This window comes from Anarrhichthys ocellatus, unplaced genomic scaffold (assembly GCF_004355925.1).
Source record: "Anarrhichthys ocellatus isolate YVR2014 unplaced genomic scaffold, GSC_Weel_1.0 scaffold3, whole genome shotgun sequence".
NCBI classification, from domain to species: Eukaryota; Metazoa; Chordata; class Actinopteri; order Perciformes; family Anarhichadidae; genus Anarrhichthys; species Anarrhichthys ocellatus.
This window is the reverse complement of record NW_022280033.1, coordinates 14,299,845-14,324,425: the sequence shown is the minus strand read 5'-3', so window position 1 is coordinate 14,324,425 and position 24,581 is coordinate 14,299,845. Positions and strand designations below refer to the sequence as shown.

General features: G+C 41.2%; 4 protein-coding genes across 6 annotated transcripts in view; 3 read left to right on the top strand and 1 right to left on the bottom strand.

Annotated features, from left to right (window-relative positions):
* The first annotated feature begins 1,214 nt into the window (after window positions 1-1,214).
* On the top strand, window positions 1,215-8,808 carry memo1 (mediator of cell motility 1). 2 transcript variants are annotated; one of them, XM_031877872.1, is made up of 9 exons: window positions 1,215-1,704; window positions 3,073-3,154; window positions 3,241-3,309; window positions 3,488-3,600; window positions 4,147-4,258; window positions 5,107-5,249; window positions 5,341-5,417; window positions 5,777-5,881; window positions 6,361-8,808. In XM_031877872.1, exons 1-9 carry the CDS (start codon window positions 1,644-1,646, stop codon window positions 6,490-6,492), a joined length of 894 nt encoding a protein of 297 aa, XP_031733732.1. In that variant the 5' UTR covers window positions 1,215-1,643; the 3' UTR covers window positions 6,493-8,808. The 2 variants fall into 2 exon arrangements, with proteins under 2 accessions (XP_031733732.1, XP_031733741.1); XM_031877881.1 differs by lacking the exons at window positions 3,488-3,600; window positions 4,147-4,258.
* A 71-nt stretch (window positions 8,809-8,879) lies between these two features.
* On the top strand, window positions 8,880-12,762 carry LOC116400181 (3-oxo-5-alpha-steroid 4-dehydrogenase 2). Its single transcript, XM_031877892.1, has 5 exons — window positions 8,880-10,559; window positions 11,342-11,505; window positions 11,654-11,755; window positions 11,839-11,989; window positions 12,092-12,762. Exons 1-5 carry the CDS (start codon window positions 10,285-10,287, stop codon window positions 12,156-12,158), a joined length of 759 nt encoding a protein of 252 aa, XP_031733752.1. The 5' UTR covers window positions 8,880-10,284; the 3' UTR covers window positions 12,159-12,762.
* mkks (MKKS centrosomal shuttling protein) lies at window positions 10,200-17,683 on the bottom strand. Its single transcript, XM_031877860.1, has 4 exons — window positions 16,540-17,683; window positions 15,982-16,163; window positions 15,518-15,628; window positions 10,200-14,811 (listed from the first exon to the last, which is right to left on the bottom strand). Exons 1-4 carry the CDS (start codon window positions 17,522-17,524, stop codon window positions 14,386-14,388), a joined length of 1,704 nt encoding a protein of 567 aa, XP_031733720.1. The 5' UTR covers window positions 17,525-17,683; the 3' UTR covers window positions 10,200-14,385.
* A 279-nt stretch (window positions 17,684-17,962) lies between these two features.
* slx4ip (SLX4 interacting protein) overlaps window positions 17,963-24,581 on the top strand; it is a 32,348-nt gene continuing 25,729 nt past the window's right edge. Inside the window, exons 1-2 of one of the 2 annotated variants that reach the window (XM_031873329.1) lie at window positions 17,963-18,185; window positions 18,473-18,527. In XM_031873329.1, coding sequence (XP_031729189.1) covers window positions 18,501-18,527 — 27 coding nt within the window. In that variant the 5' untranslated portion in view covers window positions 17,963-18,185; window positions 18,473-18,500. Of the gene's footprint in view, window positions 18,186-18,210; window positions 18,528-24,581 lie in introns of those variants that run through there. The other variant, XM_031873321.1, reaches the window with a different exon arrangement.

Here is a 24,581-nt window from a genome sequence, read left to right as displayed (position 1 = left end):
TTCCTTACCTTCCACTAACGTTCCCTGCAGTTATTTTCCTTACCTTCCACTAATGGTCCCTGGAGGTTATTTTCCTTACCTTCCACTAACGTTCCCTGCAGTTATTCTCCTCACCTTCCACTAACGTTCCCTGGAGGTTATTTTCTTAACCTTCTTCTAACATTCCCTACGCCTTCTGGATTTTTCCACAGATCATTTCCCGTGGCTCCCGTGTGAAAGGAGAGATAAAAAGAATAAGGGGGAAATGAGGGCATGGATAAATGAAAGTCAAGCCAAATGTTTAAATGGGAATAAAAGAATAAGAGATGACAATGATTTCAATAAGTTCTGAAAGCGAGAAAGAAGAGCGAGGGCAGAGAGAAAGACTTGAGAAATGTATTGTCATAATAAGGTTTATTGAAGGGCTCAAGAAAACATAAAGAAAATCAACCCGTGTGTGCTAACAACAGCTCTGGCAAGCAAGATAGCGGAGATATTATATGCGAAGGTCCTTAATGATGGCAACCTATTGGTGAGATGTGCGAATGAAGAACCACTTCAGAAAGCACTGAATCTAAAATATATAGGAATACTTAAGGTGTCAAACACAGGGAGGGTGGTAGCACAAAATGGTGGTGGATGAAAAAGAGTTATCACGGGGGTGCCAGTGAGTGTTGGTATGCAGGAACTAAAGAGGAATTTCAATGTGGGAAAATTAGTGGATGTTCAAACACTAAAAACAACAAGAGAAGGAGTGAAAAAGTATATTGAAACAGTACTGATTGAATTTGAAGTAGAGTGTGTGCCATAGAAGATATTCTTGGGTTATTTGAGTTACCCAGTGAGAGTATATGTGCTAAAATTAATAAATGTGTGACATGTGCAAGTTGTGATGGGTGCAAGTTGTTGTTGAAAACAATGTGGGTGGCCTTGATAAGATCTGTGTTGGACTACGGCAGTATAGCGGATAGATCAGCAGTCAAATCTCCCATAGGGAAATTGGATGTGATTCAGGCCCAAGCATTAAGAGTTTTTAAAGGATAGGAAGGATAAGCAGGGATAGGGTGCAACAGAGGCTGTCAGGGGCTAGCATTTTATAGTAAGTATATTTTTTATTTCATTTGTTTTAATTTTTTAGAGGGATACATTGCCTAGTCTTGTTTCTGCTCCACACCAGAAGGTGGCGGTAATGCACTAATAAGATGGATGTCAACCAGAAGACGAAGAAGAAGAAAAATAACACAAACCAATAATCCTCTGATTCCGACTGTGACAGATGTTCTGTAATTTCTCTTCTGGCTATACGATATCGGCACATTAAAAATATTTTTGATTTTCTGCCTTTCCAAATTTGCATGATAATAGCGCCAGACTGTCTGACTAACTGACGTTAGCTTCTCTCTCCAGCTGACTCGTTAACCGGCATCTACACAATCAGCTGACGGACCACTGAGCTTGTTAGCCAGCTAACGTTAGCCAACACTGAGCTAACACTGAGCTAACGTCAGCTCAGCTGTCTCTCTGAACTGCCCTTTGTCTTTACGAGCCAGTCAGCTAGCTGGGATCGTTTCTCCTCTTGGTTAGCTGACACTGGCTCTTGCAATTTTACTTTTTTTAGCCTGACAAGAGTTAAGCAAACCAAGATAGGCAGCTTGGGAACCAAGATGTCGAACCGAGTGGTGTGCAGAGAAGCAAGTCACGCCGGGAGCTGGTACTCTGCTTCGGGTAACTGCAAAACAACACCGGCAGCGTTAGCAAGCGGTGTGCTAGCTGTTTGTGTCACGGTAGTCTGTTTTATTGCCTTTGTTGGCTTTTTATTTTTGTATAACCGTCATTATCTTGGGGACGAAAAAAACTGTCAAATTGGTTGATTGCCACAGTTGATGGCTAACGTTACGGTGGTTAATCCATCTCGTGAGAAGTCGACTAGCTGACTCTAGCTGTTATTGACAGCCTCATCTCTGTTATGGGTTGAGTTTATTCACCACTTCTCCTCCCCGGCTGGTCGATGTAAATCTTTTAAAGCCATGGTTGATTAGAAATCAAAGCTTTCAAATGACAATAGCGAACTTGGCTAATATTGCATAACTTCCTGGCCTACGTTACCTGCTATCTGGCTAGAATAAGACATGATGTATATATATATATATACATACATACATACAATAAGACATTACCCAAAACAGCTTGTCAGCAAAAATGTTAAGTGAAGCCGCTAGTATTTTTGTGGTTTGGCTGATCTCTGACCCGATGAAGTTAGCGTTAGGTGCAGGAATACTTGCTGCCATGAAACAAAGGACTGGGCAGGGCAGAAAAAGTTCATGTTGCTTCCCTTCCCCCATTTATTGTTAGTAAACACCGAGACCCTGCCTGTTTATTCCTTATTGCATTGTTTGTAATAACCGATGTCGACTAAACAAAAGTTACTCTAATGATAATCGTAAACAAAAATATGTTCATAAACTGAAGGCAGATCTTATGTTAATCTACCATGATCACGATGTCCTTGTTCGTTTTTACAACACTAATTATGTCAGTTGTTTGTTTTTCCTGCAGACGTAATTGTATACGTTAGTCAGCTGTGTTTGATTGGTGTTGACATGACGTCAACAGCTCTGGCCACCAGTAAAGACTAACACTGGTGGTACAATAGGCAGGAAACCAGGTTAAAACTGAGTGGGATTTTAAATTAAATTAGTTTGACCTGAACCAGAAGACATTTGGCTCTGGATTGACAGTGAAATTATGTTTTACCTAAAATGTACACTTTACCATTCTAGTTTATCTCCATTTTCTACCCAAAATAACTATTTTTAATGACAAGATTAAATCAACCACTATTGCCACATTTGGATTCCCCCCCTCTGGGATCATTACAGTGACGTATTACCTTGATTTTAGTGATCCATACTCGTGGCGTTGCTGTGTCTTATCAAATCCTTTTTGTATTTATCAGATAATTATGTTTTTAGTGCTGGTCCGCTATGTCATTCTTAGTCTTGAAAGGAAGCACAGTAAGAGTTGCTCCTTTTAACCCAGTAATCTGAAATAAAGTTCTTTTTGATTTTTTGTTTTTAAATTCTACCTTTTCAGGATCCCAGCTGAACGCACAACTAGAAGGCTGGCTGTCCAAAGCAGAGTCCTCAATCAGACCCGCAAGAGCCATCATAGCGCCGTAAGATCAAGTTTAATACAATCTGATCATGTCAAAATGTATCTGTAGTGCTGACTCATTCTAATTTGACATGTTTATGTTGGCAGGCATGCTGGGTATACCTACTGTGGTGCTTGTGCAGCACATGCCTACAAGCAGGTTGATCCCTCTGTTACGTAAGTCATTCAGTTTTCATCTCTATTCCTTACATAAGAAAATGCTTTGTGTTACTTTTTCTGATCTTAAATTTCCCCCCACAGAGTGAACAGATGTTACTTTAGATAGTAGAATATAGTGCTGGTGGTGTGCCTTTTGTGAATAGAGTCAGTGAGATAAAATCCTGTTGCCCTTCAGTCGTAGGGTGTTCATCCTGGGACCTTCACACCATGTGCCCCTCTCCCGCTGTGCCCTGTCACCTGCAGAGATCTATAGAACACCTCTCTATGACCTGAGAATCGACCACAAGGGTATTCACTGTTTTCACTCATGACATTGTGATTTTTTTGTGTGCGTGTTTGTCGCTCAATCTCAGATGTTATCGCATGCTAATGAGTTAAGTATTCAGGACAGCATTTTAAGGCTCATGTGAGGTAGTAACATAACCAGTTTGGATTGCTGTTCAGGTTTGTTTAGTGTAGAATGTAGTGCGTGTTTCCAAACGCTGCCAAAAACAAATGAGACAAACACCTTTTTTCCAGTAACACTAAAAAAAAAAAAAACAACCCGGAATTACCCTTTCTTGTGATTGATATAGTCTAGGCTGACCAGAGCTCCAACATACAGGCCTCAAGCCGTCTTGGGAGGTGATACACTGTTAGCCATCCACCAGGGGCCAGACAGTTCCCTTCTTCACTATTAATATATTGGCTTTGTCAATGATGAGGTTGTTCTTAGCTAGACACTTATCAGGATCCCCAAATTAAAGGAGTGTGCAGCTCCAAAAACGACTTCATCAGTAGACACTGTCATCATAACATGCACAAATTAAAGTGAAACTCACCTCTGTTTTACAGTTTATGCTGACCTCTGGAAAACTGGGTTGTTTGAGCGGATGAGTCTGCAAACAGATGAAGATGAGCACAGTATTGAAATGCACTTGCCTTACACTGCTAAAGCCATGGAGAGGTAATGCATATAGAAGTGGCATTCATTGAACTAAAGAATCAACCCCATACACTTACAGAGGGAACGGCCTCACGGGAGGAAGCTTTTTCTTAAAGGTGCCCTGTGACGTTTTCTTCTAAACAAACAAGTTATGTTTACATTCAGTGTTTCTCCACAAAACACATTGTGTGAATCCTTGAGCTCCAACAAATGTGGTGAATGCATTGCCTTCCTCAAAACATTTGCAAAGCCGATTTTTTTTTTTTTTTTGTTTTGTTATAGAAGGATTTTAAATCCTGCATTGTTTACGTTCATGTTTACTTGCTAGCTTTCTTCTTCCCTGTCTTTGCTATCAAATCCCAGCATTATTTGGCATGTTAAGTCACTTGTAGATCGGTGGAATAGTGTGACATCCTTGGCCGAAATGTGTATCATGTGTTCTGTTCATTCTTTTCATTAACTTTCTATACACATTGTTAACCAGAAGGACACATGGGATATGCATAACGGCCCTCTGTTAGGTTGGAAGGAGTCAAAGGTATATTCTTGGTTCAGAAAAGCAGGGATCAGGTAGTATGAAGTGAACTGAGCACATTAGCCCAAACGCATGACACAATCAAACTGAACAAAAACCTGTGGTGTTGACTGACGAGACACATTAATGATGTAGGTGTTGCATATAGGGTACAAAGGAGCAGCTCCCGAGTAATAGCTTATCATGCAGTTTGCCATTTGTTTTCAATGATAGATGCTCTATGGAAAATAAAACTGTATTAATGCAGATTTTATTTCCGCCCATTGAACATCACTCTGACAAGGAGGCGCAGTTATTGTACTCATGTTGTTCGTTCAATAATCTGATGTTGCAGCCACAAAGACGAGTTTAGCATCGTCCCTGTGCTTGTGGGTGCCCTGAGTGAGTCCAAGGAGCAGGAATATGGGAAGCTGCTCAGCAAGTACCTGGCAGACCCTTCCAACCTTTTCATTATCTCATCCGACTTCTGCCACTGGGGTTGGTATCGACAAAGAAAAGCACTGAAAATGAGAGTATTCTGCCATTGAAAGCAGTTTGTGATCTGATCTTTTGTGTTTGTCTTTTGAAGGTCAGCGGTTCCGCTACACGTACTATGATGAGTCTCAAGGAGAGATCTGCAGGTCTATCGAGCATCTGGATAAAATGGTAACCACTGAGATATATTTGATTCAAATGTGAGATCATTATGTAAAGATTATCATCAGCCACATGCACAGCTGTTATGGGAATAAAGTACACATTAAATAGATAAACCAAAATGAGCCACACCCAAAATTCTTATGAGTGATAATTATTATACCTCGTGTGCTCCTAATTACTTTAATTTATCTGCTAAAAAATACACAATGTTCAAGGAAATTGGAATACAGAAGGGCAGAGAGGACGTGGATAGTGTTTTCTTTTTAAATTACTGCTTTTGAGAGATAAAATAATCAAACGAAACAATTCTATTGAGCAACATGACATAACAAAATCGAAACCTGTCTTTTTCTCGGCGTGTGAAGGGGATGGGCATTATAGAACAGCTGGATCCCATGTCTTTCACCAACTACTTGAAGAAGTACCGCAACACCATCTGTGGGCGTCACCCGATTGGAGTGCTTCTAAATGTAAGTACCACAGAAGAAGAGCCTCACCAGGTGTTTCTCTATTTAACGTCATGTAGACATGTTGATGATCATGCTCTGCCTTCCTTAGTTACTGATGCTACGCCTCTACGTCAAGCTTCTCGCACATTTATAATAACATTAACGGTTTTATTCATGCCTTATGCTCCTGTGCTTGTGTTTTTGGTTTTGTAAAGGATAAATTAAGGCACCACTGTCCAAACTCTTTATAGATAGAGTATGGCCCTTACTGCAGCTTTAATGCACAGTGCTTCAACACCTGAGGAAATCTAAAGCTTGACCAGCCTGCCATGTATAGTTACAGTTGACTTTAATTGGGGGGAGAGGTTTAGTGAAAAATCAATTTGCAGTGTAAAAAAAAAAAAAACTGTAAAAAAAAGTTGGGACAAATACTTCCTGTTGTGAGAATGAGACGTTCTGTCCTTATTGCCTGACTAAGTGCAGCTGTTACTGTTTTGCAGGCTGTGGCTGAGCTGAGGAAGTCTGGTTTAGAAATGAACTTTTCTTTCCTGAACTACGCCCAATCAAGTGAGTGCAGGAACTGGCAGGACAGCTCCGTGAGTTACGCTGCTGGGGCTCTCATCGCTCATTGAGGTCGACTTCCGCAGGGGCCACTGCAGCGCCGCCGCCGTCGTCGTCCTGCCCTTACTATCTGTCGCCATAACCTGACCCAGACACCCCCCCCCCCCAGTTATGCCCACTATTTGCAGGAAGGACCTAGACACTCACAGCCAATATAGTCGTCTTTCTCTGTCTCTCCCTCAGCTCTCCTCCTCCTTTCTCCACCCTCCTCTCAGTTTGAAGTGTGTCGCAGAGCTTATAGTTGAAATATTTAGCTTGAAGTGCAGTTTTGAGACTATGGAGGTGCAAATGGTTAGAGAAGATGGGAAGAGTGGGTATCATTATGTCTCGGAGTAAGCGTTGGGAGGGGGAGATCCTCCTTGGGTTTAGTCCCATTTAGTTTTCCTGACAAAGCAATCTTAAGGAGCATTTTTGAAGTTTTTCCAGATGAAAATGGAAAGAGTACTTTGACTGACTGCTTCATGCGACTTAAACTCTGAAGACAGTGTCATAGGTGTAGTTAACCAACATGTTGTAGTTGCTAACAAAGGGCTGCACCCAAAAACTTTCACTAACTCCCCGACTGTACAAAACCAAAAACGTTATTACTCTTAGTTTATCAAATATTATCTTTAATTCATATTTTAGTCCTTTTTATTTCTCCCTTTTTCAGTAGTTTTATTAGACGTGATAGTATTTACTCAAGTAGTGTGTAGATTTGAACAAAAGCAGTGTGGTCGGTTAAGCGCTAAAGCCATCAACATCATCTGCCCAATAAATTTCCTCCAGATTCCAATGACATGCCTGTAGCATGAGAGATATGTTCTGCAGGGGGCCAGAATCCAGTTGTGGGTAATTCAGAAATGTGATCAAAGCCGGATATTGTGTAAATGACTCCAACATTGACACCTCTAGTCCTCGTTTACACCGTCACCTTCAATCTCTGTAGTTAAGGAGATTCCAGTGAACATTTTTTTTGCTGGACTTGAAATGTCTTTTGTTACACGTTCAGTTCTGTAAGAGCAGCAAAAGCTTTTGTTTCGGTTTGACCAAAGTGTTAAAGGCCGACCTGATCGGCTTAAGTTGTTGGAAATGTTATTAGATCTGTTCACCGGCTAGTAATCTACATCTTTTTGTGTCGATACGTTTTGATTTAAGAATGCCAAAAGCTATTGGGAAAATATAAGTCATCCTTATTTACAGGTTTAGTTGCCTCTGAGTGTACACGATTTCACTTCAGTTACTCTCGAGGCAGCAGGAGTATCATTTAGCTAAAAACAAGTAGTAGACGGCCACGTTTTAAGATCAGCACAAAGTCATCATGCTTTTCTATAAGGTTTAGGAATCTATCCAGAAAAGAGACAGTTGCTCCATGTTGTATTTTGGAATCTATTAAAAAACCAGATATTTACTTAATGAAATGTAAAGCACGAGGATCACTTTTAAGAACAGAAGAAAACAGGTTATTTTTTTTTTTGCAAAGTAATATGCTATGGGGGTCCTGCTGCCTGAAATTATAATATTTTCAAAGATTAACAAACTGCATACAAAAGCTGAATGCAAAAACCTGATGATCCATAGCGCCAGTATGGGCTGTCAATGGCAATATGACATAGGCAGCACACAATAGCTGCTGTCCTGTCTTTTGATATTTGAATATCACTGACTGACTTTTACTGATGCAGTCCTCTTGACATTGGTTTGTGCCTCTCGGCACCATAAGAGGCACTTAGCGTTAAGCTACGACGTCTGACTGAAAGATGAATCCTCAGACTCACTTGACCTCTGACGCTAATCCAAGGGAAACTAGTAAAGCATGACACTGTGCTATTGTGCCTTTTTATCACCGTTGCAAATATACATATTAAGTGTATTCTCACTTTTAGTCTTATTTTAGTTTGTGTACTTTTCAGTTTTTGTTTTCCCACATGTAGCCTCCTGCTTTCCTAGAGTCCAACAATGTGTCCAGCTCACCCAGCACTCCAGGAGTGTGTGACCTGTCCCCCTCATCTGTTGGTCGAAAATAGCACCAACCGTTATCTCCTTTCTCCAGCAGGGGGAGTGGTGTTCTCTGTTCTCCACCTCACCTCATTCCTGTAGAGAGAAAAAGGCTGAACCTCAACACTGTTCACGTTCCGTTTATGGATCTTTCTTTGTCTTTTAGAAATGTTTTTTGTTTTTGCTTAGAGAATGGGAAGTTACATGTCACAAACCTAAAATATACTACTTAACTACTCCCTTAATGGAGTTTTTTTTATCTCAGGTTCCACTGACAAAGCATCCCAAAAGGCTCTTCAGATAAGGCCGTGGATTCATGTTACAAAACAAGTAAAATGTACTGAAAAGCGTGTCTGCTCTGGTGTCTTGTTCTTCAAGTATTTACAACCATAGAAAACTACTGACTTGGTGTTTGCATTTCATTGTTTAATTGTTGCCTTGTTTATTCCTCCAAAGTTGAATGGGGTTAGTAGCCTCTTAGTTATTAGCACGTTAGTTTGGTTGTAAAATGTGCAATTTTCAACCTTGTATGATTGTAAAACACGTTTGCTTTAGATAGGTGTTGATTCAACTTTATGCAGTTTGTGTTGCTCGTCAAATTGAAGCTTCTCTCTAAAACAGTTTCATGAAAAAATCAATACCATAAACTGCTAAAGTGTATGAGAGTAAACTTGCACAAAACCACAATGTTAGGCTGTAAATCTCACCTACTTTATTTCCAGCGTTTCCACCAATTCACGTTTTTTGTTCCGACCACTGATGGCAAATAACATTACAAACCTATTTTACTTTCTTAAGAAAATGTATGTACTGCAACTGACATAATGATTGGGATGCAGTGAACACGCGTTCGAGGCGCTTCCAATACAGCTAACCAAATGCTGCTGCCGTACAAATGTTCTCATCTGCTCTCTGTTTCCAGACTAGCAGCATCAGTTGAAGGCACGGGGCTTTATAATACGAGCTGACGTTAACAAGACACATCCTATGTCAAACGCAGGACAACAGTAGTTCAGTTGTCACGATATGCACAATCACGGCTCGCACTGCAATAGATATTACAGAAGTACCAGTACATCAGACAGATTTGATCCTTCTGCAATATTCAGTGGTTAATGTTTTCAATGAGTCATTGAGGCAAGTCAGTGCTCAGATCAGGAACAGTGTACTGGTCTGATGATCTAACTTGTATTATTATTATTGTCCTATTTAGGCTGATTGTTAGGCTGAATGTTTAAGATCATTTCAATTTTACTGTTTTACTTGAACACCGGGTAGTACATATCAAACCACCAACAAGAAAACAGGTTATGAGTCCTGAAACTATACACACACGGATGAATATGTAGTCAGTATTTACAGACTAATGGCTTTATTGTGAAGTTATGGTGAGTTTAGTCAGTTATCCTGTTCTAGTGCCTCAGTTTAAGTCTCCCTTATTCCATTTCACTCATTGGTAATTGATCATTTAAAGTCAGCTCACCCCAGATTTCCTCACAGACATAAAAAACAACTTGCAAATACAATCAGAGCTACATAATTGGGGCAGATGTTTTTTCCTGTGTCTGTAAACAGGAAGGACGCACAGAGGAGGTTTTCTGCACGGGGCTTTTGGTTGACTTCAAAACAGAGTAACGCTTTGCGAAAGCTAGCCCTTTAAATCAGAGCATTCATTCCAAGGTGGAGAAAAAGGGAGCGCTTGCTTTTCAGATTCTGACACACCTATCTGCTTTGGGAGGAGTAAAAGAGGCTGTTTAAATCCATTTAACTTAATACGGACTCTTAAGATTAGTAATAAGAGGAAGCGATAACTGCAACGCTGCGAGATGCACTGCTATGGGGACTTGGTCAGCTATCTCAGCTGTGGGATGATCCTGATTGGACTCGGACAATTGGTCCATCACAAGAAGATGCAGACCTCCTACGGGCGCCACATGGGACTCCCTCCTCCGGCTAGGACGGTCCCAGCCAGGCTGGCTTGGTTCCTCCAGGAGATGCCAGCTCTCCTGATCCCCCTGCTTTTAACGCTCACCAGGCACAAACCCTCCAGTACGGGGAAGTACCTGCTGCTGGGGACCTTTTGCCTGCACTACTTTCAAAGGTAAAAGCAAAGACGGGAGCCTAGTTTTAACCATTTCATGTGTGTGAAAATGTACTTTGAGATATATAGCAGTGATTAATATTCAAAATACAAGCAAATATACAAGGTTTTAACTGTCAAGATTTTTCGTTTTTCTCATTTAATAATATATTTAGTTCTATATTGTCTTATGCCTGTAGTGTATTATCCCACCGCACATTTCTTATATTGACTTATATTTGTCTCATACATACTTAGCCTGTTTGTGTACAGTAGCCTACGAGCATCAAAGGTATTCTTACACAAGATGATTTACTCCATATTGGTTTATTACAGCACTGATTCCCCAGTGAAACAGGATTCAAACTGAATAACTTTAACCTTTTAATAACTAAAACCTCATCTCAATGTACATATTGCAACTTATACATTTGTACTTGTTGACAGAAACAAAAATGTGGCATCATCTCTAATGTCATAGTATACCTAGTAGATGTACAGTATACAGCCAGTTTGTAAGTGAAAGCCAGAACCAAGAAGAAAAAAAACTTAAAATGGAGACACAGAAAAAGGAGCTTTAAAAAGCTGCTATAATCTGAAGGCTAAAACACAGTGATAAATGTACTGGCAACCATGAAGAATGAGGCTTAATGGCGCCCTTTTTGCCTGCATTTACATGCTAAATCATTCACACAAAGTCTCTCATCCTGTCTGTTCTTTGCATGTACCAGCATGGATAAAATGCACTATCATCCCCCTCCTCTTTCCACCTGCTGTATCTGCTATTTCTTCACCAATCATAGGACATTTGTCTATTCACTACTGACCAGAGGAAAACCTTTCCCACTGAGTGTGATGCTGCCAGCAGGCTTCTTCTGCTCTCTGAACGGTTTACTGCAGGGACACTATCTGCTGCACTGTGCCCAGCTTGATAATGAATGGTCAGCTGACTATCGCTATAAATCTGGTAGGAGCAATATTTATTCTTGGCTTCTGAAAATATTTCATTTTTTAAATATGAAATACCTAATAACTTCTTCCATTTTATGTGCCTCAAACATTAACATGATTAAGATTTATTTTTAAAGAATAAGATACAAATATTTTTTTTCTAGGTTTACTGCTGTTTTACATTGGAATGGCCGTCAACGTACACAGTGACTATATTCTACGCAACCTGAGGAAACCAGGGGACGTAGTTTACAAGATACCTACAGGTAAGAAACAAGAGATCACGCCTGAATAACCTCCGATCCACTCCGTGCCGGTATAGTGACCTGCTCTTCTCGCTCTCCTACAGGAGGTCTGTTTGAATATGTGTCTGGTGCCAACTACTTAGGAGAGATAGTGGAGTGGTTTGGCTATGCTGTAGCCACCTGGTCCCTTCCAGCACTCTCATTCGCTGTGTTTAGCCTGTGTTTTATTGGACCCAGAGCCTACCACCATCACAGGTGCCTAAAACATAAAGAAACTGACAGAACGTTAATACCCGCCTGCCAAACTACATTACCGTGCTATATCTGAGTGACTTATCTTCTGCTCCTCTGTTACAGGTTTTACCAAGAGAAATTCAAAGACTATCCCAAGTTACGAAGGGCTTTGATCCCATTCGTCTTCTGAGAGACAAAGAACCTGCCTGTCATCTTGTAAGTGCATACAATACATCGAACCAGCATCAAGCACAGTGTGAGAGTCTGTTTCCTGTTCCAATTGTATTTGTAAACAGAAATTATGCCCATTTTACTGCAACAAATATCTGTTTTGGTTTCACTTGCAGTCATTATCCAAAAAACCATAATCTACAGATTAATTGTTCAAGTCTTTCTATTAAAACTGCTACGGAAGAAGCTTCCAAAAAGACTTTGATGCAATCACTTGGTGTCCGTATGAATATATTCTGTGAAAAGATATACAAGTTTATTTTTATGCAGATACAAAATGTACAAACTGCAAAAAAACTTCAAATCTCATCACTCTAAATGTAACTTGGCCCCGATTTCAATTTGTCTGAATGTTAACATATTAAAACATTGTGATCGAGGAGACATTTGTGAAACATAATTGTTGGAGGTTGGTCTTTGTATTTTCATAGTTGTGATTATTTTACTAAATCAGCAGGTTTAGAATGGTAATACTTTGATGTAACACAATGTAATGTAAAAAAGGGTGGATATTTCTTTGGGTACTATTTTTTTAATTTAACCTTTATTTAACCAGGTGAGTCCCATTGAGATTAAAAATCTCTTTTTCAAGGGAGACCTGGCCAAGACAGGCAGCAACATAAGAAACAGATAGTTACAGACAGAAAACACAGAACAAGACAAGTTAAAAGAAACTAAAAGTTAAGAGACAGTGACGTAACCGAGTTAACCATGTTGGCAACCTTGCAGCACCTCCTAGTGCTGACAACTGCAGCAGAAACATGTCGGTTTGTAACAAAGTGGAGCAGGGATGACTTCAGGCCAACCCCTGAAGTAAGAAAATAAGATCTGTGGCAAACACAAGTTTATGATAGTTACACATTTTGCAAGAAAATCTTTACAAATGAACGCCACTTTTATGATTTTTGAAGCAATTAATGTAATTGGCAGAAGTAAAAAAGCTAATGTTAGGCCATAAACAAACCACCACAGTCACATGGGCGTGATGAAACAACGAGGTTGTAAAGGCAAGAGATGGAATAGAAAGGCGATGGCACACAGAGTCTGTTTCACATGAGTTTCACCACTGCCTGGCCCCTTTAGGAGATTAGTGACAGAACCCGGGTCTGTTAACTCCAATGGGAGGAGTGAATGTGATCGATTGTCTTGCTCCATAGTCACCAAAGTAAATATTGGACACATTTTTCACAAGCCAAATATCTATATACTGAAATGGCAAATTTCAGACAAAATGCTGCGGTGAAGTCGGACAGTTTCCAGCAGCCTTCAAAGAATATCCAGGAAGGCACAGGAATATTTACATCCTGTTAGATCTGATCCGTAGGCTGCTTGTAGTGTGCAGACCACGTTCACACAAGATATGTTAATTACAATTACACAGAAAAATAGCATTCTCTATAAAACTTGGTGTTTTGTTGTCAAAACTAAGAACCAATCAGCTCTTCGATCAGGTGACAGCCAGCCGTTTCCCCATCATGACCTGGGTCTTGAAAACAGTGGAGAGCAACTGCGGTTCTAAAAACTGCGTCTGCCTCAATCGATCGATTCTGCGCAGACCTGACTCATCTCGAACGAGCCCAATATCTTTGGTAAAGGCGAACTAGTCGGCGTGATGAGGTTTTGTAGTCTCGTTTAGCCACTTGATGGCAACCGCCTTTTCCAAAACATGTAACATCTTCAACGCTATAGGAAAAGCTATTATGTATTGTAGAACAAAACATTCTCAAAAAATATATATCTTAAGCTTGTGTTAACCAGACCGTTTTTTAGGCATCTCACCGAAAAATCCATTCAAAACCCCATCGGCTACGAGACAAGGGAACTGGAAGTGCAAAAACGGCAACTCATTTTGGGGTTTAAGGACTCATTCCTGCTGCACTCTATAGAGAAACTGATCATCTGATAAAGAGCTGAATTATTTTTATTCACTACATTTGTATACTCTCTCAAACATCACATATCATCATTAACAAAGAGGTAAATCCCACGACGGCTACAACACAGAGGCAAGCCATTTCCACTGACTCACACTAGGATTCAATCAGATTTTTTACACAAGGCAATGCCAACACCTAGTGTCTAAATGGAATATTACTTCTGAAAAAAAAACAAAAAAAAAACAGCATTCATTCCTCATTTTGATCATCACAAACGAGAGCTACACTCTGGATAAAAGGCCTATTCTGCTAGTTCATATCTTGAATTAGATATCGCACATCCAGTGCAAGATTAGCAGTTTCTACAGCAACTTGCAAGGCATTGAGTTTAGCTGTGAAGGAGTCAAGCACACGTGGCTGCACAGCTGCATCTCCAGACAGAGGTGCAGGTGAGAACTCTTGGTAATTAGTGTTTAGGTAAGTCCACCTCTGATTTGGGCTACTTTCCATCAGTCCACAGCCACAGAAGCCCGAGCTATCCTCCTGTTCTTTCATGACATCTGCAGGGCGAGTCCAGTGGTGAGCATGAGTCAGATCCATCACAGAATCCCCGCCGTCGTGCTCCAGCGCTGCGGCCACAGACTCCAGAGAGTGACAGAAACCGTCCACGCCGCGAAGGTGCTCCGTCCGTGAGCACCCGAGGGCCGATACGGTCTCTGTGACTTCTTTCATGCTCTGAGATGAAAATATACCAAAAGGACGTCATGTTGTAATCATGGGCCTGGCCAACTATGAGGTCACCGAGGTCCAGACCTCAATAAATATATCACAGTCTCTCTGCATCGGAATGATGTGAAACTGCTTGAAACTGACAGCAAATCAATAAGACAGTGTGTGTGGTGAAGATGTGTCGGGTGAGGTCGCCGGAGAAGGCATTACACACAAAATGATATGAAAACTACAATTGTTGTAGTTATGATGTTCAATATTAGAAGATGTTATTAAAAAATGTTGATGATCTGTACAGCAATTCTTTAATGCTATTTGATCTTTGATTTCTACAACCAATGATGATTATTTCATCAGCTGCAGTGCGCTCCGAGCAGCGTACACCCGCTTCCCTAAACTTAATCTCACCCAGAGACCCAAGAGTCCCACACGAGGTTATGTGTCTGTCAGACGAGCTGAAGGGGATACTACCAGCAGAGTGATAACATAATGCACAGCACACTATAGGGCAGGAAGATTTACTTCTTTAAATATTGTGACTTTATTCTCATTAATCACCAACTTTACTCTCATATTACTTTTTAATCAAAATATGACAAATTTAGTCTCACCTTCTCAGAGAACACATATGTGGGATATGTTTTGAATGTGCAGAAAGTTTTAAAAAAAAGAGCATAAATCTTGCTAAAAACTCATTAATATTGGATCTCACCTTGTGTCTGACGTAAGCAGCTAAGTGGGTCTCTGTACACCCACCTCCAAGTAAGGCAGACGGTTCTCTCAAAGTGAGCCTCAACACATGCTCAGTCTTCTGGTACGCCACCTTTAACAGTCACAAGTAAAGATTAACACATCAGTTCATTTGTCACATTTGTCTCACATTAATGGACATTCCAAGCTGATGTCTGTGTGTAAAAGCACCGATTATGCATTTTTTAAATACGTTTAATTAAACAAAATCACTGATGCCAGTTGATGGATGCTCTTAACAATGGTGCCGCAGAATAATTTAATTTCTCGCCCGTCTGTATTGGTAAAAAAAATGAACACACCAATTGAGCTTTATGAGGCCGTATATCATCAATCATATTTCTGCTTCTTGTGCATGGGTGACCACAATAGTTAAAATCCTTCCATACGTCAGTATAGTCCCCAACACTCCTCACTGTATCTTACCTTCAGCTCACTTAACATAGTCTGGTTCCTGTGGCAGAGGATCATCGTGCAGATCGAGGACTCCCCAGGAGGTTGTAAATGCAGCATTGTCTTTGATCCAAACTGCAGAATACTGAGATCTTTCACCTTCCCGTAGGCCTTGGCCGGGATTGTGGTGTTCAATGTGGCCACAGGTTGAGCACCTATTGGTTAAAGTGGACAGAAACGTAGGACGACCTCACACACAGTGCAAAGTAACAGCAAAGGATATACCTGGACAATACACTATCCATATGTACATTTACAATTTCACACGTGAAAGAATGCCGAAATTGCAAAGCATTTAGTAGCATTTAAGTAGCTTCACAGTTGGATAAAATCTAATCATACATACACACATATAAATTCTGCATCTACTTGTTACAGTGCTTAAATTAAGCCACTGTGGGTCTGAGTGAAATATTCAAACCATTTGGAATCTTTAAAAACTTTGGGGTCTCATCACAAATGTTAAATTCCTGTGGTCTCTGAGAGCTTGTCTATATGATATCAATGGATTTAGGACATTTAGAGGCCTACCTGTCAGCTGAGTAAGTGGCTCCATGAGAGTGATTCCCAGTCTTTCTATCACTATGACACCATGCCTCTTCAGGTATTGCTGCACCACTGGGTGTATGACCTTCTGGCACACCAAGACCTTCACCTCATCTTTGACCACCTGTTTGACGAGCTCCAGGAGCTGATCCAGTATTTGCGAGTCCGTGTCTACACCCGGGTGCACGTCAATTTTCCCATCTCCCAGTTCAGAAAGGTCTCCAGCAAGAGAAGCACTGAACAACACCAAGCGCAGTGGATTTGAATGCTGGTTCTCTGACTTGTCGAGACATAAGTCGTCCGGCGTGTCCACCAGTAAACCTGGAAACACTGCAGAGTTTAGCACAGGGTGGCCTTCAACAGAGATGCTCACTATTTGGCCAAGACTGACTTCACCTGGGCTGTTACAGGGAACAGTCAGCAAAAAAGCCTGTACAGCCAGTTTGCTGATGTGAAGTACCTCTGACTCTGTTAGCACACATGCTGGTTTGCTGGAGATGATACTGGAAGCTAATGTGATGAAGTTGTGACTGCTGCAGAAGTCGAGCTTAACTTTACAACCACAGTCTTCTCGTTGCAGGTAACTGGTGCACAATCCCAGCAAGTGCTTGTTCACCCTGATAGCCACACTGCCACTGAGACCTGACTGTTTCGCTTGCTCAATAAGAGATAAACAAAGAATGGCAGCGAACAGACCACAGTCACTGAAGCGAGAAACGTGGTTGAGAATGGAGGTTTTTATCAGATTGATAAAAGACTGCGAGGAGGAAATGGCTGGAAGGAGAACGGAGGAGGTGGAGGTGGTTACAACATGTCCTCCGATGTTGTTGTGGACTTGTTTAAGTCTACCTGTTGGACCAAAGCACGATTTCAGAAGCTGCCTCAGCAAATGAAGCTTGTTACAAATAACGGTGTTGTCCAATGGTAGATCCGTGCAAAGAGACGGAGATTTCTTGACGAGTCGAGACATCACTGACGCAGAAACTTCTCAAAGCAGTTTCACAAGACCGTGTGGACAAAAGGTCGCGTGTTATAACGTTAGAGTTTACTTATTGAGTGGCAGCTATTTCGCGAAATTTGATAGAACATGACACTTAATCATCCTCCATGGTAATCACCTTTGCTTGACACGAGCATCGACTCGGATAAGGAGGCTTTTTACATTGCCTGACAACAATAAAACAAATTTGGAATGCACCATTTATATCTTGTACCACAACACATCAAATAATGTCGGTTCCCTATTATCTTGGCTATTGTATGTTAAAAAATAGTATATTGATACAATTCGACAACATATTATTTCGAGTTCCACACAGGCTCTTTCACTGCGCGCCTCGTTTCCATGGTAGCGGGAACAGCGTCGCGCTCTAGCGGGGTCCTGTTAGACAGACGGTCGCATTCTCTCGCCAATCTTAAAGATGGCTGCTGTCACGACAGATATTCTACTTAAATCTATTACTCCACTACGCAGAGATTGACAGTCACCTTTGCTACAGTTTCCCGAAGTGTTTCACGGGTTTAAAAAAAAGCGGTGACATCATACTGGTGTTTGCATTTGTTGGACTACAAACTAAATGTGACGTCATCTCCTGTCGCGTCAACGGTTAACCGATTCAAAACTGCTGGCGGTATGTGTACGAAGTCTGTTGTGATGTTGTTGTATGCCACAAATTAGTTTATTACACATTTGTAGAGTCATCCACGTGTCATTTGGTATTACCAAACCTACCAATGCATCTCTGAAAGTGATGAATAGCACGGTACGGTCTGTTCAATGTGGAGTACCACTAAGTGTCTATGATAAACCAGCTCGTGTTAATCTCTTACAAAGCTGATGAACTCATCTGTATTATATGTTGTGTTATTTCTCGGCTACCATGTGTAGTGTAATCTATGATCATAAACTTGTTTTCAGGTGTAAACTGACTGCTGTGTCCACTTCAATGGCTCCTCTCAAATTTGCCATTAAGGTAAGCAAACATTAAATATACAGCATACAGACCCTTTTAGTGCAGTGTTGAATTAAAGTAATATAATGTATACTATAGTGTTATATTAAACAGCATTGTGTAATATTAAAATGCTCACTATTTATGTGCAACAGCTATTAAAACGTCAGGCTTTAAATTAGTTTTGTGTGCCTATTTGAATAAAGCTGATTGAACATACACAGACAAAAAATGCATGAAAAAGCTCATATTTTAAAGAAGTTATTGTTTAACTCAACATTTACATTTAATGTATTTTTCTGAAGTGATTTTTTAATTTTATTTGCTGAGGACCTTCCTCAGTAAGCTTTATTCAGCGCTGATTCGCCCATGCATGATCGTAAATACTGCTATTACGTTAAGAGTTTCTAATGTATTTATTGAAATTTTGTGAGTCCACTTTTGGCATGAACCCATTAACAAAGGAAGATGATCTAATCACAAAACACTGATGACCAAAATCAAAGGTTATTATCAAAATCATATTATTTCGTCATATTCTTAGGTATAGATTGTGAACATCTATAAGCAAACAAGGGGTGGGTGTTTTTCAGTGATCACAAAGCCTCACTTAAAACAAAAATGTTTTCCCACATAAAATGAGCACAAGATACTACTAAGCCTACAAAATAGGATGAATCTGCGTTCGTTTGATTAAAGCTTTTCAGGTGGTATTGCCAGCATTCATAATAAACAACATTTTTTACTATTATTCTTACTAACAACTGCTACAGACACTAGTTATAGCAATTGGTCTATGTTGAACAAGCTCTTGTGCAGTATGGAAAAAAAAATGCAACACAGGAATATATGCTTAATATTATGCTGCCTCGCTACTCTACGTTTGCTGTATTCATTGTTTTGTCCTTCTCAGTAGCTAATTCTTTGGCCACTAGAGGGAAGTACAGATACATGTTTCAAGTGTCTTGCCTCCACATTTTGACGTTGTCATTCATCCTTTAGAACACCTTATTCAGAGCTTCTGGTCACCTTTTTGCAATTCTCAACTGACTGCCTCCCTGAGAGCCTTTTGTTAATGGACACAGCCATACAGAGCAGAGGAAACTCATTCTATTAAAAAGCCAAGCCATTCATCCTCAGTCTGATGCTCTGTCAGGAATAATGCACATCAGATGTTTTTGTTAAGTGCAGGAAAAGCCGCTGGTCTCTCTTTTGTTGATGTTTCATTTATTGAGAGTTTTGGATGAGGGCTGTAGACATTTGCACTGATCTCTCACATCCTCCATAATGCCATGTGTGCCTAGTTGACCAGATATTGCATTCACTCCCTTTATTTGTTTCATATGCATGCCTGCATTCAGGCTACCCCACCGCCCCCCTCAGCTGGTTGTGGGAGAGTAAAACCCTGGAGGTTCACGGAGGGTTCCTTCCCACTGGGCACATAATGATACTGTTGTGTTACTCTGCCTGAGAAAAATGGACACAGCCTCTACCATGCTTAACCAACTAACCACAAACAAGTATGTTAGAAGGGATTAGTCTAAACAACAGCATTCAAGTCACTTCCCTGGGCTCCTCTTTCACAAAACAAACGCCACTGCTTCCGTGTTTTTTAATAATCGAATGAACTTCCAAGAATGTTAGAGAACAAACATCTGCACAGAGACATTGTTTTCACAAAGGCATGTTGCAAACTCAGTTTGACAGCTTGCACAGAACACGGATCATTTTTTCAATCATAAGTCAAGTTCTTGGATTCACCATAACATGTCTAGGCTGTACAGCGCGTGATTTTTTTTATGTTACTTTCCCCTAAAATGTTTTCAAAGCAGCTCCCTCCCCTGGTCTGTGAAACTACAGGAGGTGCTGGTATGCTCCTTCTTAAATAGGCTTCAGACTATATAGTGACCTGCCACTTCTCAGACCTCCCGAAAAAGGGCCTGCAGGCTAAAACACTGATCCACTGAAGCGGTTGCTGTCTGCCAGGACATTACCGCTGCAGAGCCCTGCAATCTGCCTTCTATTAGCAATATGCACTGCTGACTTTCTAACCATCTACTGTAGTAGGCTGAGACGGAGAACAAAGTCTTTTTTTTTAACAATAAATAGATTGAGGTATCACAGAGTAGTTTAATGTCAGAGGTTTATGTGCTGTTTAGTGTTGTTGTTGCTTTGCAGATGAGCTCATATCGGACCACACATCTTGCCTCTGTGCAAAATCATTGCAGTCTGATTGGAAACATTTTGACAATTTCTAACTTGTGGAAATGAAAGTGACAAGAATAGAAAACAACAACAACAGCCACCTTTCATCTCAGCACTGCCCTAGATTGCTGTACAAAATGTGCATGCCCTAATGTGGCCAAACACTTCTCAGGCTGTTATTTCTCTCTAGCTATTCTGAGTTTTGTTTGCTGAGATATTCCTGTCTGTTCTTGCTGCTGGAATTCCACTCCAGGGTTGTGTCTCTTTGTTTTATCACCAAATAAAAAGAACTCAGGTGTGCTAACATCCACCTGATTAAAGGGAGCTTTGCACACAAAACACTTCTGCGAACTATCTGTCAATTACATTTGCTTCAATAATATCCAGCTCTCAAGCTCCACCGCGCAGTATCTTGCTGTTAGACAAATTGGAAAAGAGAACCGTCTTTTCTTTACTTTTCTTTTTGAAGGGGAAACCCAGGTGACTCACAGTACAGTGAGAGCTTGGGAATGAGGGCGAATAAAGCCTGAGAGCAAGATTGTCACACCGACAGATCTAAAGAGCTCCCCTGGGTTCTTTGCAGACTTGCAGGAAGGGGGAGAGAGAAAGTCAGAAAAAGAGAGAGACAAAGGGAGAGTGGGAGAGATGCAAGTTTTATTGAGTGAGACTGCATCTGCTGCCCCTTCTTTCCCAATGTAAACATCTGCGGCTGGTTAGTGTTAGCCTCTGAGCTAAGTGCAGTCCGAGAAGGTCTGGTTCTTATACGGCGCGATAGCAACGGCAAAGGGCAGCAAGGTGGGGAGGTGGGCGAAGCCGCTCAAAGAGTTTGGGCCCCGTGCCCAACTTGGAGCAGCACAGCTCGGGAGGATGGAGAGCAGGGTCTGGGGGAGAGATAAGGGAAGGTGGAGTGTTTTGGGAACTGAGAGTGATGTAGACCAGAAATGGAAAGGAGCTGTCTGTGGGTTCGAGTCAGGGTTTGTTTATAGACAGACAGAAAATATGAAGGAATTTTCTCATGTTGTGCTGTGGACTGTGAGCAGCTTCGGTCTCAAATGTTTCTCATGTTTTTGTCTTTGTTAACCCCCCCCCCCCCTGGTTATGAGATTGGCAGTGGGGAGAATTAGGAAGCGAAGTTGAGCTGAGCTTGCAGGAAGACTCAGTCCTTTTCATTCCCCGTGTGACAGCATACAAAAGATGGCACAATAAAGGATTTGGTATTAAGTAGCGCTCCTTGCCGCCTCTCATTCAGCCTTCGGGCTCTGTTCATAACTCTAAAAGGCCCGTGCAAGACAGAGAACAAAGCAGTGCTGGCCCACTTTAGCGTGTATGAAAGGAGTAACTTCCTCTAGAATTCGGCCCTTTTATCAAACCTTTCTTTACAACAACAGCGACAGTTGTGCAGAGTATTGCCTTAAATGCGTCAAAGCAAAGAACACAAAGTAGGAGAGCTCATGAATTTGATAAATGAATACATGAAGTTAATGAAATCTGCCAGAGTCCTGCTGATGGTACTGTAGAGATTGTGTTATAGAGGAAGGCATGTGGTGGTATTTGCTGAGAGACTGAAGTTGTTAATCTCGCTTTTTTTATTTTGTTTTCACTCTTTCGTGGAGCACACTGGATTTTTTTCCGGCACTTTCAAATTGCTTTGCCCAAGGAAGACGCGGTTCTTGTGATCTGTGTATTACTGCCTCTCTAAAGTGTTAGGCTGCTTACAGAGATCTCACTAAAGAGTAACCGGGGTCATAGTTCATGGCAGAGTTCAGACTAGAGATCCACCGGTCACTCTTTGTGCTGGGAGTTGACAAATTTGGACCACATGATGTGATTGTAGTCGGAGCCTTTGTGTGAAATTAGATTCTACTGCTTTTGTGTCTTATCTGCCACAGTCAACACAAACGTCCTTTGTGTTGACGCTCTGATGGCTGCACCTAGACAGCGCAGCCTTGACTCAAAGATTGAACAGGGAAATGTGGCCCTCCACCAAATCCCCAGTTTTGCTGAGCAAATTAATTTCTTTTCTTATTAGTGTAATTGAATTAGCTCTTCTGACAAAATCCCCTTATTTCTCTAGAAGCCCAGGGAATCACATGCTGTTTTTGTGTAAGCGGCAGACCAATGTTTATCATTAATGTCCAGTTCCCAGTTTGTCTGCTGCTCTAATGTGATAAAAGGAAGTTAGTCTAAGGCTTGCTAGATGTCTGGCTTTCAGCCCAAAACACAGACTCAATCAGAAGCTCTGAAACCACTTTAGGGGGATTCACCCTCCTGCGTCTCCATAAGGGCCACACTTCCTACACTGCTCCCTTCATTCCAGGATATTGATCAAATTAACCCTGTGTGTCGCTCTTTTGAGCTCGCATTAGCTTGTGTAATTTTGAGCCATGTACCCTGGAAGACTGATCTTGTGGTCCTTATCAGTGCCGTCCTAGGAGATAGAATATTACAAACACCTCATTATAAAGCATTCCGATGCCACAACACCATCAACTATGCATACAACATTTCCATGGAGGTACATTTCCATTTCTCTGACACATTGTCAATATTTTAAATTAAAATGTATACCCGATAAACTGGTAACTCATGTACAGCAGCAGCGTTGCTATATTCCTCCGTAAAGCTATTCTGAGGTCTCAAAAATCAGACAATAAAGTCAGGGTACCAAAACCTTTCTGGTGTGTGTGTCTAACCCCAAGATACCACTGCAGGGCTCATCCATTAGTCGGGCCGTGTGTTGTGATTGACAGGGTCTGACCCTCTGTTGCTAGGCTTTCCCACACACTGGTAATTGTTGGAGGCAGTCAGCTGAGGCCACCAGTCATCCGTGGACCGCTGTGAGACAAAGGGCACAGGATGGAGAGAATACTGATCTGTAGGGACGAGCTGATTCTGACAGGCAACATGCATACATTTTATACATGAGGAGCTTGCACATAAAGGAGGGCTCTGTTCTGGTCCATGGCATATTGTTGTCTTTGTGAAAGCATGTTTTCATGTAACAAGTATTGTTTGTAATTTGCTAAGTTTCTACAGAAACCGTTTTCTGTTTGTGCTTATATCACATCTTGATGTTTGGACTTCTGTTTTGTTGTAGAATATTTCAAGATACGGATTGATGAAACAGAAGATCACAGCTTAATGCATTGCCTTTAAGACTTCAAAATTACATTTATTTCCCATTAGCCTTGGTAAAATCTGATGCAGAGACTTGCTTAAGTGCAAGATGGCACACATTTAGGACTTGACATATCCTGCAGAAGAACAGTGCCAGCTATGACTGAAATTTACCGAAACATTCACCGATCAGTCATGTGGGGGCGCCCTCTCCCTTAGTTGACCTGCAAGTACAAGTAAGAACGAGAGCTTCACTTCCATTATTATTGCAGAAAGACAATGAGAAAGGAAAACGCTCTCATGGGAAAAAAAAGAAGAAAAACATTTGTCAGCTTGATCTGCTCTGAGCCAGTATTTAGCCTTTTAACGTCACTCGATGAAAGGTTCCCAGCCCAACTACAGTTTTATAACGATGAATAAAACTCTTTTTAAACAAGAGGAGGAGACAACTGGAGAGAGTGTGGAAGTCTAGGCTTGTGTCTAGAATTAGGACCTAAGTAGCGGAGGCCTTCCCCTACACACCCTGTGGATTCTTTCTCGCGCGTCATCCTGAGAACGAGCCGTCGGGACATCCCTCAAGTCTGGGCTGTAGAGTTTAGTCATTCTGTCTGCAATGCTTCGACCCAGGGGACGAGCCTGGCCCAAAACAAAGCTTTTAGTGTGCACAAAGTATTCCCTGCTACTAAATGAATAACCTCTTCTATTTGTACACACTCCTTTCCAGTTCTACGCGGTGAGCCTGGAATCTGGTTC